The 14,144-nt window shown below is 48.5% G+C and overlaps 2 protein-coding genes across 2 annotated transcripts; one reads left to right on the forward strand and one right to left on the reverse strand.

Moving 5' to 3' along the window:
• Nucleotides 1–242: 242 nt before the first annotated feature.
• Nucleotides 243–10,198, forward strand: orc5 (origin recognition complex, subunit 5). Its single transcript, XM_086146338.1, has 14 exons — nt 243–650; nt 2,380–2,472; nt 3,935–4,120; nt 4,381–4,455; nt 4,781–4,892; nt 4,957–5,087; nt 5,186–5,234; nt 6,289–6,379; nt 6,511–6,566; nt 7,279–7,391; nt 7,486–7,533; nt 7,603–7,713; nt 9,770–9,882; nt 9,995–10,198. Exons 1-14 carry the CDS (start codon nt 534–536, stop codon nt 10,038–10,040), a joined length of 1,341 nt encoding a protein of 446 aa, XP_086002464.1. The 5' UTR covers nt 243–533; the 3' UTR covers nt 10,041–10,198.
• A 644-nt stretch (nt 10,199–10,842) lies between these two features.
• Nucleotides 10,843–14,144, reverse strand: guca1aa (guanylate cyclase activator 1Aa). The gene is made up of 4 exons (XM_086146340.1): nt 13,797–14,144; nt 12,460–12,609; nt 12,282–12,375; nt 10,843–11,665 (listed from the first exon to the last, which is right to left on the reverse strand). The coding sequence occupies exons 1-4, from the start codon at nt 13,992–13,994 to the stop codon at nt 11,538–11,540; spliced, it is 570 nt and encodes a 189-aa protein (XP_086002466.1). The 5' UTR covers nt 13,995–14,144; the 3' UTR covers nt 10,843–11,537.

Here is a 14,144-nt window from a genome sequence, read left to right on the forward strand (position 1 = left end):
GCAATATTATTCATAATAAGAACTGTCATTTTTGTTATTATAGAGTTATTCTATGATTACTTTTGTTGTTGTTGTTATTTTTGTTAGTAGTAGTAACAGTAGTAGTAGTATATTTCACGTTACTCCGCATCCAGATTAAAACTACATTACCCATAATTCTTTTGAGCCTTTCTGATTGGCTGTTTACCGAAGGCGGGTAAGTGACGTAAACCGAAAACGCTCGAAACTCTGTCACGCTTAACCAAGCTGTGTTTGTCGTTTCAAGCTCATATTACCCTTTTTTTGTACCTTTAAGTTAGTTATTAACGTCCTTTTCGGTTAACAATGTCTTCTCATCGCACTGTCGCATTGAAAGCTACGAGTTTACGATGATATTGGTCATTTTTTTGTCGTTTTTGCACAGAAAACCCGAGTTGGTCGTCGGCAGTCGTGTCAGCGTACAAGCTAACTTTAGCTAACGTCGGGGCTGTTTTGTTTTTTAGCCGCACGACCCGAAGTAGCACAGGACTTTGGTGCTCGGAGATACAAAACGCATGATGTCCACGGTCCTGCAGCACCCGGGGTATGAAGAGGAGAGGCTGCGGAGGGTGGCGGAGCGGCTGCCGTGCAGGGAGAGCCAAGCCGGGATGCTGCTGTCGCTAATGGGGCAGGTAGGCGACCTGGTGGTTTCAGATGCTATGCTAGCAAATGCTTGGAGTTTTCGAACATTCCCATCGTCTCTATCCTGCACTTGTTGATCTAACTAGAAGTCTTGCCATTCAGTGACATTAAGAGGTTACTGTTATTTTGCCCATCCCCTCCAAGCAGCATATTTTACCTGTCTGGTTTGTGTTGTTAGACAAGAAACATCATCTCCAGGTGAACATCTCTGGTTACTGTTGCTTCACAAATGATGAGAAACTCAAGTAAAACCTTTCTTGCGAAAACAGCTTTGTGATTGAATTGCACAGTTGACAGCCTGTTGTTTGACAGCTCCGTCCAGTATTTTCTACATAGAAGTGTATGTATAAACCACTACATCTAACTTATCTGCATAAAAGCAAACATTCACTTTGGTGACAAGGAAAAAAATGTGCAGTTGCGTCGTCTTGAGAGAAGTAATATTTGACTATTATTAATATGAATCATTCATACACTGTCTATTCAAATATATATATATATATATATGTATATTCATGCATATAAATGCATAAGTCCAAAGGGACAAGCATATATTTTTCTCGATGTTTAGACACCCAGGGCCGGGATCACTCAGTCAGGGCTGGCTTTTCAATTTAAGGCATTATGGTGATATTCACCAGCAGGCTTTGGTTTTTAACAATGACCAGATTTGACTAAATCCCTGTGCATATGACTATTTTCCTCCGAGGCGGATGAAATCCTGCCCAAGAGTTGCTGATAATTAATTCAACTAATCCATTTGATAAAGGAATATGGGGTCTTTTCGTCAGCTAAATATCTCACTGCCGCAACATGTTTTTGGTTTTATTCAAAAACACCAGATTTAATGTTTGGGGTTTGCGGTAGCTCAGCCTCTAATCCGAAGGTTGGCGGTTCGATCCCCGGCTCCGCCTGTCTGCACACCGAAGCGTCCTCGGGCAACATGCTGTACCCTGTGTTCCTCCCAATGGCCTGGTTAGCACCTTGCATGACAGCTGTGTGTGTGTGTGTGTGTGTGTGTGTGTGTGTGTGTGTGTGATTGAATGAATGTAATGCAGTGTGAAGGTGTTGAAAGCATTACATAAGTAGAATAATGCGTTTTTTTGTTTGAATGTTGTTTCTCAGCCCTTGACTCATGTTTCTCTGATTCTCATGTGTCTCTAATTTCACACTGATATTTTTTATTTACTGGTGTTTTGAAGCCATTTCTGATTTAATATTCATTAATCTTGATGCACTATCTGCTCAGTTTTAATGCAACATTTTTGGTCATGTTGATTACAGTTCAGGAAGTAATTATGGGATTTCAAAGGTGATTCAAGCCAAATGCTCACTGCTTTTACCTGTTTTTTTTTTTTTTTTGAAAAATCAAGTGAAAGTTTCAAGTGATTATTGATTAAAACGCCCCCTTCCATTTACCAATGATCTTTGTCCTGATGAAGACAATAAATCCATGTATCGCATTTTTCAGTATTATAAATCCACCAGCTGATCTAGATAATATTCATTTGATTTTGATGTACTGCCTGTCTCTGTTTGTTGCCAGAGTTAAGATTTGTATTTCCAGCTCGTTCCCAATGATTTGCCCATGTTTGATTGATGACGTGGGGCTAAAAATACTGAAAGGAGGAAGCCATGTGAACTCGGACTGTCATTCATCACAGTGACATTCTGGGGTTGGGCCGAGTTTCAAAAGCGCCGATGTTTGTTCCCCCCCAGCCCCATCAGCGCTGCTACCCCTCCATCTTCATCTATGGTCATCGTGCCTCGGGGAAGAGTCATGTGATCAGCGTCCTGCTAACGGAATTGGAGGTGAGCGAGACGCTCCTCGGAAACCCCTGCCGGGGGAAAATGATTACCTTCCTCCTTCTGGTTCTGTGGGCGAAGGTGGGCTCGTTTCAGATGTTCCCGCGGGGGGCGTGGCGTGATCTACTACGGCGGTCCCGCCAGGCGTCCGCCGTTATTTCTCCTATGAATATTAAAGCTGTTATTGTATCCCGTCACCAGAGCCGTGTAACTGTTAGCACTACTTTTGAGATGGTTTTGAGATAATTGCGCCTGTCCCTGCCCGACCCTCACACCCAACGCGGAATATCAGTGTTGATTATGGTTCCCTTGCTCTAACCGTGATAAACTTTGCGTCAATCAACATGGTTATGATAGTGTATCTGTGGGATTGTCCTGCAGGCGCCAGGAGAACGACGTGACAGACCTATGTTTAGGCTACAGCTCCTTTTATGGTATCTGGTGAGAGTTTATGTGTGTCCATGTCTGCATGGATTTGCGAAGGGAGAAGCAAAAGAGCGAGGGGGAATGAGAGGAGCGAGATGTTCAGTTGCAGCCGTGTTGAACTTTGCTTCTCTTTGTTCGGTTCTTTTGAAACCGCTAAATCCTGATAGCTTCTGACGTGCTCCTCGAGACGTCCAGTCGGTTATCTGGTGAGCTCAGGTTCACACCCAAGAAAACAACGCAAACCAGAGGTTAAACCTCAACTAAAAAGTGCATAGATTTTACTATGAGGAGTTTACACAGAAACCTATAAGGCCGTCATCCGGACGTTAAATCCACTGTTGGTTTGGTCTTTCTTTGTGCAACCTCACCATCAGGACTGCTCCTCGTTTCCACCATCGCAGGTGTTTTGGAGCGCTGTCACTTTTTTTAAAACTTTGCATCCGTCAGAGGAGCTACTTCACACCCGGATCTTTTTTTTTTTTTTTTATAGCACCAGCGCTCAGTAAACATTTCAGCGAAAGGGCAGAATTAAAATACTTAACAAAGGTTTGAAAAGAAATCAGCACCACAAAAAGGCTCCAAAGCAAAGATAAATTTATTTTAGCATCACATTTCAAGCAACAATCCGCTCTTCTTCAGATGCTTAACCAAGCATCAGGGTTAAGGGTTAAGCTTCTGAACAAGAGCGGATTGTTATGCTAAAATAAATTCATCTTTGCTTTGGAGCTTTTTCGGTGTGCAGTTTTGTTTTTTTTTTTTCCAAATCTTTGTTTCGTCATTATTTTTGATCCGCCACCCTTCCCTAACTGGACAGCAGATGTGTGTATTTTTCCCTTTATGTAAAAAAAAAACAAAAAACTTCACACTTATTTTCCCATTTCTATTCTCACGTCGCGTGGCAGGAGCTCGGTCCCCGTCGTCCAGCGTCCCACCAGTTGTGCGGGGCTGCTTCATGGGAACGCCAGATTTTCGTTCTGGATGTGCAGAGCAGAGGAGCCCCAGAACACGAAGATGTATTAACCCTTTCCTCCCCTCTGTGCAGCTTCCTCACGCCACCGTCAGCTGCGTGGAGTGTGTGTCCGCCGCGCTGCTGTTCGAGCGGGTGCTGCTGTCGTTCTTCGGCCGCGACGCCGCCTCGCTGCTCCCCCGCGCTCCTTCCCTCTCCGACTTTGTCCGGGTCTACAGGCAACAGTGCGCCGTCTCTCCGGCCGAGGAAACCAGATACATAGTGAGTGGCGTGCACGAACACGGATACGCCGCAAAATTGCTCAGTGGGCCGCTTGAAAAGATGAGGATGAATCCTAGCCAGATGCTAATCAAAGAGAAGACTGCACTTTTTATTTTTTTTAAGGCACAAGCATCATCTCGAGCCGACGGAGGGTCTCTGCTTCACAGAGAGCAGCTATTCTCCAAGATAAAATGGCCTCTCCAACCCCCCCTCCCTCTTTTCCCCTAGCGCCGACGTACATACCCTTCATGTTTTCACAGGTAATGGAAAAAGCAGAGCTTCTGAGAAACGCCGACGCCAATCTCCTTCCCGTCCTTCTGCGCCTTCAGGAGCTGGTGAGGCCTGCAGCACGCTCTCCTGCTATGTGTTATTCATCAAGAGGACCACTTCTTTGTTCTCGCACGACACGGCGGGCCGAGAGAGAGGAAGAGGGAGAGCTTCTTCTTTAATGAATGACTTTGGGGAAAGAGTTTGCAGCTCTTTCATTAAACTGTAAGAAGGGAAACAACTCTTATTTTAATTAAAAAAAAAGGAAAAAGTTCATCGTCCGCAAACAGTTAGTGCAAATTGTGGAATACGCGGGTTCACCGTGTTCAGGGCATTTTAAAAAAGCGTCACAAATCAGCGATAACAACTCGCAGTGGCATCTGACCTCCTCAGGTGGAGGACAACGTCACCGTGATGCTCCTCAGCGAGATCGACTGGGACAACTTCCACCCGAGCACCGGCTGCTTCCAGCCCCTCCGGCTCCACTTCCCGGACTACAGCAAAGGTATTTTGCTATTTCGCTATTATGTCACGTCGACGCTTTATGAAACCCCTCCGTTCCTTTGCAGGGGAGCTTCAGCAGATCTTGTCCCTGGACAAGCATCCGTCACATTCGTCCGAGTTCTACTCCGCCTACGTCAACATCCTGCTGGGAGTCTTCTACTCCGTCTGCCGGGATCTCAGAGAACTGCGCCACCTGGTCGGGAACCCTCACAATTCAGCCGGGATTTTTCACCGCATTGATTTTCCTTCAGCCCGGTATCATTGATTTCTCTTTTTGTTTTCTTTTCTAACCAGGCCGCACTTAATTTTTCCAAGTTCTGCGAGCCTTTGGCAGAAGGAAAAGGTAATGCATCAGCGAGGGAACTCACTCCTCTGATGGCCGGTCGATACAAATATACACACACACACACACACGCCGCACATTTTACTTTGTTAGGACGCGATCTCGGACATCCCTACGCCCGCTGAGCCGCGACATTTAGGTGTTGCAAAATCAAAACTAGTAGAATCGTGTCTGTGGAGGTTCTCGGTCATCTAGGTCGCGGTGGGTTCCTGTAAACGTCTTCTCGTCGCGGTAACTCCGCTTGATTTTTTTTTTCATTTGAAGACGTTTCACCCCTCACCTAAAACGCTGAGGATGGAGCAAAGAACGTGAGGAAGACAATCGCAAACACAAGAATATCGCCCCAAGAATACCGCCAACCTTCGGATATCACCTTTTCACATTCGAATCCCCAAAAGTTGTACCTTCGTTCCCACCTAAGGACAGCCATTAGCACAGCAACCCCCTTCCATCCATCACTGCCATCATAACCTACCCTGGCAGTTATTTTCAGAAACTCCCCAGCTGACAGTAGAAGTGAAGAAGCCTCTCTGCTGGGGGGAGAAAATCAACACAGTGTCGGTGATGGGTGGCAGCCGCCGCCCGACCATAACGCCTTCGGTGAAACCATGGAAACCGAAGCAGAGACACCCTCGACGTCTGTTTGGAGAGGAGCGGCGTGACAGTGATTCACCACCGAGTGCAAAACGACAACCTTTGTCGGCCGAGGCTGAGACTATATCGTCGAGCGTGCGAAAACACACACAACTGCGTTGGATTTCCAACAACCGCCGAGCTGTTATATCTGCTTCGCTTGGGTCTCCATCACCGCGCCGGTGAAAAACATCTGAACCCACATGTGCTCAGCGGAGCGTGCGTTTGCCTGCTGGTGGGCGGGAAGAGACGCCTGCAAACTTATCAGGGCTTGTTTAATTAAATCTCCGAGCAGAGCGGAGCCGACGGAGCTGCGGCTCCATCGCGTCGACGGGAGACGCCGAATTATGTGGCCGACCTTGTATTTTTAGCGACTCCCCTCCCCGCCAACCCTTCACAACTGTTGCCGGTGTGTCTCCAGCGAAGGAGAGCGACACACACAAGCTGTGGAAGAACATCGAGCCCCACCTGAAAAGGGCCATGCAGACGGTGTACCTGAGGGAGGTGTCCAGGTCAGAGCATCACGCAGCCGCACGTCAGGCCTTTCTTCTCCACTAGAGGAGCTTTTCCACTCATGGTGTGTGTGTGTGTGTGTGTGTGTGTGTGTGTGTGTGTGTGTGTGTGTGTCTGCGTGTCTGCTCAGCCTTCAGTGGGAGGAGGTGCAGCAGCAGGCGGAGGCAGAAGCTGGAGCTCTGAGAGGTACGAACACACACGCTTCACATAGCATCCGCAAAGCAGATGTTCACGTTGGGGGCGCAGTTAGAGCTTCGGCCTCACAACCAGGAGGTCCCCGCTCGGCCTTTCTTTGGTGGGTCTCCATGTTCTCCCCGTGTTTGCGTGGGGTTCCTCCCACAGTCCAAACACATGCAGGAGGTTCAGTGGAGACACTATGTTGTCCAGACATGTGAATGTGAAATAGATGGCGTGTGAATGAGAGTGAATGCTGCATGTCATGTGTGTTAGTGGAATAAAGAATGAAGGAGTGAAACGTACCTCAACATGCTAAAGATGCTGCAGTGCACTTGTTCATATTGATCGTAAATTCCGGTACATTTTTTCCACAAGCTTTGGACACGGCGGCTTAAACAACCATGCGGCTAATTTATAGATTTGTGCTAATGAGCTTCACGGCGCCAAAACATTTAGCCTCGTCATGTCGGGACGATGAAATTTTGAGGCCGTTCAATTCCGAAGAAGATCACTTTAATGGTTTTAGCGATCAGCTTGAGTCAGACAAATGGGTGGACTTTTCCTTGTGTTATTTATTATTCAGCTTTTTCATCAGCCGTCTTACAGCCAGTGCGTATTTGTGGATGTTACCGCTATGTCTTAACTTTTAAAAAAAATATTCAGAATGAGTGAATGTCTGTCTCTGAATGCCCTAAATTGTGATTTCCCTCCTCCCTTGCAGGTTTGTCCGCTCACACTCACGTCGAGCTGCCTTATTACTCCAAGTACCTGCTGATCGCCGCCTACCTGGCGTCCTACAACCCGGCTCGCACCGACAGGCGTTTTTTCCTCAAGGTAAGACGAGGAATCGCAGCCGCCGCTTGCGCTCATCCTGACCCGAAGAAGCTCTGATTCCCACCTCCCTTGTCTGTCTTTGAACGCCCCACAGCATCACGGCAAAATCCGGAAAACCAACTTCCTGAAGAAAAACGAAAAGGTAAGCGTCGCCGTTTCCCCCCCCGGATGGGCCTTCGGACCTCGCTGACTCGCTGTTGGTGTTTTCCAGACCAGCAACCACCTCCTGGGGCCCAAGCCCTTCACCCTGGACCGCCTGCTCGCCATCTTCTACAGCGTGGTGGACAGCAGGGTCGCCCCCACCGCCAGCATCTTCTCGCAGGTTAGTCAGGTGTAGCTTACCGTGGCATGGAAGACTGATTCGCCAAAGATGCAACACACACAGACACACACATTAGTGCAACACTTTGAAAAATATTGATTTTTTTTTTCCCCCCTTAATTTTTCCCTGGCTGGCGAACACGCCGCGGTGATTTATGTGCTGCCTGATTTGGGCGTCGTGCGAGCGGTTGCGTTGGCGTTGCAGCTCCCTGTGACTTTTTCTGTACTCGCAGAAGATAAATGCCGGAGTGAATGTTGCTGATCAGTAAAATTAAAGGGAAATTAAGTTTGCGTTTGGCCGTCGGAACGCCGAACATCTGAAATTTCTCCGCCGGCTTTGCTTCTTTGTTTTAAACACCCGCTCCTCGGGGGCCATGTAGCGCTCGCCCTCCGGTCGCCGCTGCACCAGGCTCCGCGACCGTTCCGGCTTCAGTCCCATTTAATTCTGCCGGGGTTGTAATCCGTCTCCATTAACACGACTCCCACAGTAAGCCGCGGAGCCTCGCAGGCCTGGGGAAGGAAAAAAAAACAAAAAAACAGAGCGTCTCCGACTGGTAATTGATATTAATGCAATTCCCCTCTTTGCCAGATTAACACATGAAAAGGAATGTACACCGTAATAATTTCAAATGATGGTTTTTCAACCTCCGGTTCCAAACATCTCATTTCCGCAGTGACTAACGTGTGATGGTTCCTGTTAAATCATTGAGCAGGTTGTCTTGAGAAGAGGCTAATGACTATTACATAAAATACAAGACCTGACTAGAGGCCGCTCGGCGTGATTGTGTACTGGACGTGTTTATTGCTGTTTAAAAAGACAAAAACGATCCCAGAATTTGAGACGACTTATCTCTGAAAGGCGTCACACGTCATGTGAGATCTGTGCAGGTGTGTCAGTGCATCCTTAGCACACGTCCGAACGCAGACCGTCTGGATTCAGCCTCTTTCGCAGACAGACGGCTGGATTCGCCCCTTATCTAGACTGTTGGTTGGCATCGTGCTTTTTGGCCACTGGTGCCCTGGAATAATGCGCAGGTGTTTTTCTGTGGCATCCGGTTTGTGGACGGCTGACTCTGGGAGTGCACAGCTGCTGCAGGACCACTGTGTTAGTGGGACGCGTGTAGCTTTGCACATTGGCATCACTTGGATGCGTGTAGCATCGCATAGTTGTGTGATTGGGGTGCATGTAGCGTTGTACAGTTGTGTTATTAGGGTGAATGTAGCATTGCATAGTTGTAATATTGGGGTACAGGTAGCATTGTATAGTTGTGTGAATGGGTTGCATGTAGCATTGTACAGTTGTCTCATGTAGCATTGTTCCGTTGTATCATTGCAGAGCATGTAGTGTTGTACAGTTGTGTGGATGGGGTGCATGTAGTGTTGTACAGTTGTGTTATTAGTGTGTATGTAGCCTTGCATGGTTGTCGCATGTAGCATTGTACAGTTATGTGAATGGGTTGCATGTAGCATTGTGCAGTTGTTGCATGTAGCATTGTGCAGTTGTATTATTGGAGTGCATGTAGCATTGTACGGTTGTTGCATGTAGCGTTGTACAGCTGTGTTACTGGAGTGCATGTAGCATTGTACAGTTGTTGCATGTAGCATTGTACAGTTGTTGCATGTAGCGTTGTACAGTTGTGTTACTGGAGTGCATGTAGCATTGTACAGTTGTCGCATGTTGTGTTATTAGGGTGAATGTAGCATTGCATAGTTGTATTATTGGGGTACAGGTAGCATTGCACAGTTGTGTGAATGGGGTGCATGTAGCATTATACAGTTGTTGCATGTAGCCTTTTACAGTTGTGTGATTGGAATACATCCCATCAAACGGATCATGTTTCCCTCTGACCTCATGAGAAAGTCTCAGATCCCTCAGATGTGTGACATCTCCACCCAGCCGTCCCGTGGCGGCGTGCTCTCCATTTACACCCCCGGTGAGGAGACGGCGCTGCCGAACCCCCTGCTGTACCTGTGGAACCGCCGGCGCCGAAGGCTGGGAGGCTATTTTTGAAAAAAGGCAGAACAGAGTGATTTAATTTCTGTCTCCCCCTGTTTAGATCTCCTCCCTGGTGACCTTACAGCTCCTGACTCAGGTCAGTCATGACGACCAGCTCGATGGCCCCAAGTACAAATGTGCTGTTTCCATGGACTTCATCCGTGCTATATCCAGGTTTGTGTGTGTGTGTGTGTGCTCCGTCCCACTCCGCCCTGACAGGCCTGCGAAAGTGAGGATTTGACCTTAACCCGGGTTGTTTTCCCACCGGGTGTGATCCATCTTTCAGGACGGTCAACTTTGACATTCTCAAGTACCTGTACGACTTCCTGTGAGCCTCGGAGAGGAGTTTCTGCTCCCGGAGCGGGAACTTGCCACGGGCATCCTGACCCAGTCCGTCTCTGCCGCTGCCCCCTCCTGGATGTCAACTGTCCATGTTAGAGCATCAGACTTTTGTAAAAAAAAAAAAAAAAATGAAAATAAGATAAATAAATGCCAGTATTTGCAACTCCGCTTCTTTCAGGATGTCTTCTTAACTGGCATTTCATAGCACTGGTCTTTCTCTTGCCCTTGGTTTTCACAGAAAGCAGATTGATGCTGTTTCGTCCGCCTGGAAGATTTAAAACAATAGCGCCGAAAAGAAGAGTGTAACAGAGTGTGGCGTCTTACCGATGAATCACATCCTTGCTCGGAGGCAGTAAGTGTTTTTACCCGGTTGGCTTTGCGTGATCGTTGCGCCGGGTGCAGTATCCCGACGCTGCCGAAGGGGGGCGGGGTTCGCAGGCTTGGAAAGCCGAATTAAACCCGTCGCTTCAGCCCAGACGCCGTTTATTAGATCCTTTGTCAACCTTTTGAACTGTAAAAGCCAAACTCTCTAAAGCGCTGTCTAATCGTGACGGGCTGCGCCGGGTTTGTTAACATTTGCTTTTAAACCTTAATGGCGCCCATAAAAGGTGTCGCAGAGGGTGAAACGGGATAATGAGAACCCGCTGGGCGTGATATTTACAGGATCATGTCAGCGGGAAACTTAAAATAAGAAAAACATAAATGTCCAGTTTTGTCGTGAAACGGCCAAAATAAAAGTTGCCCCCGTCTTCACCTGGCATGTAGAGAAGGACTATGAAAGACACACACAGATAATGAAAGAGGATTTATTTTCAATTAGAAAAAAAACATTAGAAAATAAAGTATCCACGCTGCTAAGAAAACCTCCCATGACATCCTGGCGGAAGGAAGTGGAAGGTGGAAGCGTGCAGGTGCGCTGGTTCCAGGAATATCATGCGGATGGACTCGTTTCTACTTAAAAAACATAAAAATACAAATTTGGATACCCGTAGTTGTGTGTGTGTGTGTGTGAGTGAGTGAGAGTAATTGCCACTCTGCTGGCCTATCCCTCCCATTTTATCCCCTGGGATATCTGAGAGTAAGTGGACCGTGTGCGAGATCATCCCTCACGCCGGCGTGGCCTTGGGAAGCTCAGCGTCATTAGACAAGGACAATAACCCGTCTGCCAAGGTTGGCCGAGTCCTCTCACTACATCAACAGTGTATGTATTATATATATATATATATATATATAGAGAGAGAGAGATAAACATATATATATATATGTGTGTGTCTGGTGCAGATAAACCTGTCAGTGTCTGCTGCAGAGTGACGCTTCAAACCGGATTCAATCTTAATAGAAATCACGGTCTGTAAACGGCCGGTTCATCCGGGGTTTTGGCTGCAGCTCCGGGGCTGAACCGCTAAACTGGGATGGAGGTGGAGGTGGAGGTGGAGGTGGAGGTGGAGGTGGGGGATGCGGACCTCCTCCTTCCCCTTGGCCACCAGCTACACGCTGTGCCTCCTGTTGTGGATCATGGCCACGATGTGAGACAGGTCCAGACTTTTCATCATCACCTCCATGAAGTCGTTGTCGGTGCGAGCGCCGGCCACAAACTCCTCCAGGGACAGTTCACCTGGAACGGGAGCGAGGGGCAGTTACTCAGGGGCAACGGCTGCATGAGGACTGAATGACAGGGTGAATGCTTGCATGTCTATACGTGACACGAGTTAATAGTTGTATGTCTACATATGACATGAATCAGAGGGTGAATTGTTGCATGTTTATATGACATTAATGAGCAGATGAATAGTTGTATGCTTGCATTTGACATGAATCAGAAGGTGAATGGTTGCATGTGGAAATATAACATGAAAGTGGGTGAATGTTGTGAATGACAGGGTGAATGGTTGTATGTCTATATATATATATATAACATGAATGAATGGGTGGATGTTTGTATGTCTGACAGCAGTGAGAGAGTAAATGGTTGTTTGCCTAAAGAAATGAGAGAGTGAATAGTTTTATGTCAATATAAATGAGAGTGGACTTGTATGTCTGAGCGCAGGATTAGCAGTACAGATAATGAATGAATGGATTTGTGAAAATGCCTATGAGTATTGTAGAGGAGATAGTTAAGATTTCTTCTATATTTGGATCACCGACTGATCCGCACCCACTTCCTGACCCCCCCCCCCCCCCCCCCCCCCGCCGCTCCAAATCTCATGCATGACGTGATAGAACGCACTTACCGTCTCCGTTGATATCGATTCTGTCAAACACGCGGTTGGTGAAGTCTTCTGCAGTGGTTTCTTGGTTTTCGTTCCCGTTGATGGCGCGGATGGCCTGAGGAGGGAATCGGAGAGGGAATCGGTCGCGGCGCCGCTCTGAGGCCGCGGCGTGCCGGCAGAGAGGGGACGCACGACTCACCTTTATGATGTTGAGGAGTTCGTGTCGGTCGATGCAGCCGTTGCCGTCCACGTCGTAGAGCTTGAAGTACCAGCGCAGCTTGTGCTCCATCTTCCCGCGCATCACCAGGCTGAGGGCCGCCACGTACTCCATGAAGTCGATATAGCCGTCCTGCAAAGAGGGGGGGGGGGGGCCGTCACTCAGAAAGGCAACGCGAAGACAAAAAACACAAATGGGTGAAACACGGTGGAAATCTGAGATGACGACATTGAGGTTCTCTTTGGGAGCGACCAGGATGGATAGAACCAGGACTGGGTCCATCAGAGGGACGGCACATGTTAGATGTTTTGGAGAGAAGAGAGGATGATCCAGAAAAAGGGGGATTCGCTGTGGCGATCCCTGAAGGGAGAAGCCCAAAAGAAAAGAAGAATGTATGTGTGGTCCTGGGATGGATCCAGGGTGAACCCCGCCTCTCGTCCAATGACAGCAGGGCTAAACTCCAACTTGAATGCATCCATTTTTTTAAAGAAGTCTCCCGACTGTTGCACCGGTGAATCTAACTCTTGTGTAATAAGCGGTTCACTTAACCCTTATCTCCTTATTATTCCCCCAATAACTGCTAATTATCATCTATCAAATCCCTGTTCAACTTCCCCCGTATCTCGTCATCATTGCGAGCGCGGCGCCCTATCTGCGGGGACCATCTGTGTGCGGTCGCAGCACGCCGCCTCGGCATCGAAGCGCTGTCATCTCGCAGATAATCCCTCAGATTATAGACGCCTTTGTTCCGCCCGCGGCGGCTAAATAAAGACGCTCGGCTCCTCGGGAAAGAGGACAGATCCTGCGGCGACCCCGAGCGGGCCCCGGGGCCAGGCTGGCGCTCGCCGCGCAGATGTTGTTATTGTTTTGTGTTTGTTTTTGTGTCACGGGCGCAACGCCGCGGGGAAAGCTCTCTGAGTCGGTTGCTTCCGGCGGGGGGAAGCCCCGAATCCAGGCTTCCGCGCAGCCTTTATGAGTCTGCGAGCGGACCTCTCTCTGCATTTACAGATGTTTTAATTCTATTTCTACGGCTGGTTTTGACAGTCCTGATGGGAAATTGAGTTATGATGCCAATTTACGCGCACGACGACAAATAGCTGTTGGATAACAGACGGAAAATCAAACTGCGATCCTTCTCTGGTGATTAATGGAGGCGGTGAAGATTTCATATTTCATCCGTCGCTCCGTAAATGTCGATTGATTTTCGGGGGGGGGGGATTTGCGGGTGGAAAACGCACACGTTTCTTTTCCACGCGTTCCGCCGCAAACATCCCATCGAATGCATCGCTTTCCCTCCGAAATAGGATTTGTCTCCATACCTTGTTCATGTCGAAGGTGCGGAACATCTGCTCGATGTAGGCGTTGGCCTCGGGGTCCAGGCCCCGCAGCCCGAAGAACTGCTTGAACTCGTGCAGGGTGAGCTGCCCCGACGGGCACTCCGTCATGAACTTCTTGTACCACAGATGCATCTCCACCGCCTGCAGGTCGTCGACGGTGCTCCCCGTCGAGTTCCCCATTCTCCTCGGTCCTGCAGCCCAACGGGTCTACTGTGAAGCAGAGGGCGGCTCCTCTTCACAGTCACACAGCGCTGGGACTTGAGGCGAGCGCAGCGGCCGGACTGTGGCCCTTTTGTAGCGGCCGCCCGCCGTCCCCCCTCGTCCTCGTTC

Source organism: Fistularia commersonii, chromosome 5 (genome assembly GCF_037954325.1).
Source record: "Fistularia commersonii isolate RoL2024-O1a breed Wild chromosome 5, RoL_Fcom_v1.0, whole genome shotgun sequence".
In the NCBI taxonomy this organism is placed as follows: domain Eukaryota; kingdom Metazoa; phylum Chordata; class Actinopteri; order Syngnathiformes; family Fistulariidae; genus Fistularia; species Fistularia commersonii.

Coding starts and splice junctions, on each gene's coding strand:
- orc5 (XM_086146338.1), top strand. CDS start 534: ATGATGTCCACGGTCCTGCAGCACCCGGGGTATGAAGAGGAGAGGCTG. Junction 651..2,379: donor TGCTGTCGCTAATGGGGCAG/GTAGGCGACCTG, acceptor GTTCCCCCCCAG/CCCCATCAGCGCTGCTACCC. Junction 7,714..9,769: donor CCGCCAGCATCTTCTCGCAG/GTTAGTCAGGTG, acceptor CCCCCTGTTTAG/ATCTCCTCCCTGGTGACCTT.
- guca1aa (XM_086146340.1), bottom strand. CDS start 13,994: ATGGGGAACTCGACGGGGAGCACCGTCGACGACCTGCAGGCGGTGGAG. Junction 12,376..12,459: donor AACTCCTCAACATCATAAAG/GTGAGTCGTGCG, acceptor TTCCCTCCTCAG/GCCATCCGCGCCATCAACGG. Junction 11,666..12,281: donor AATCGATATCAACGGAGACG/GTAAGTGCGTTC, acceptor CTCCCGTTCCAG/GTGAACTGTCCCTGGAGGAG.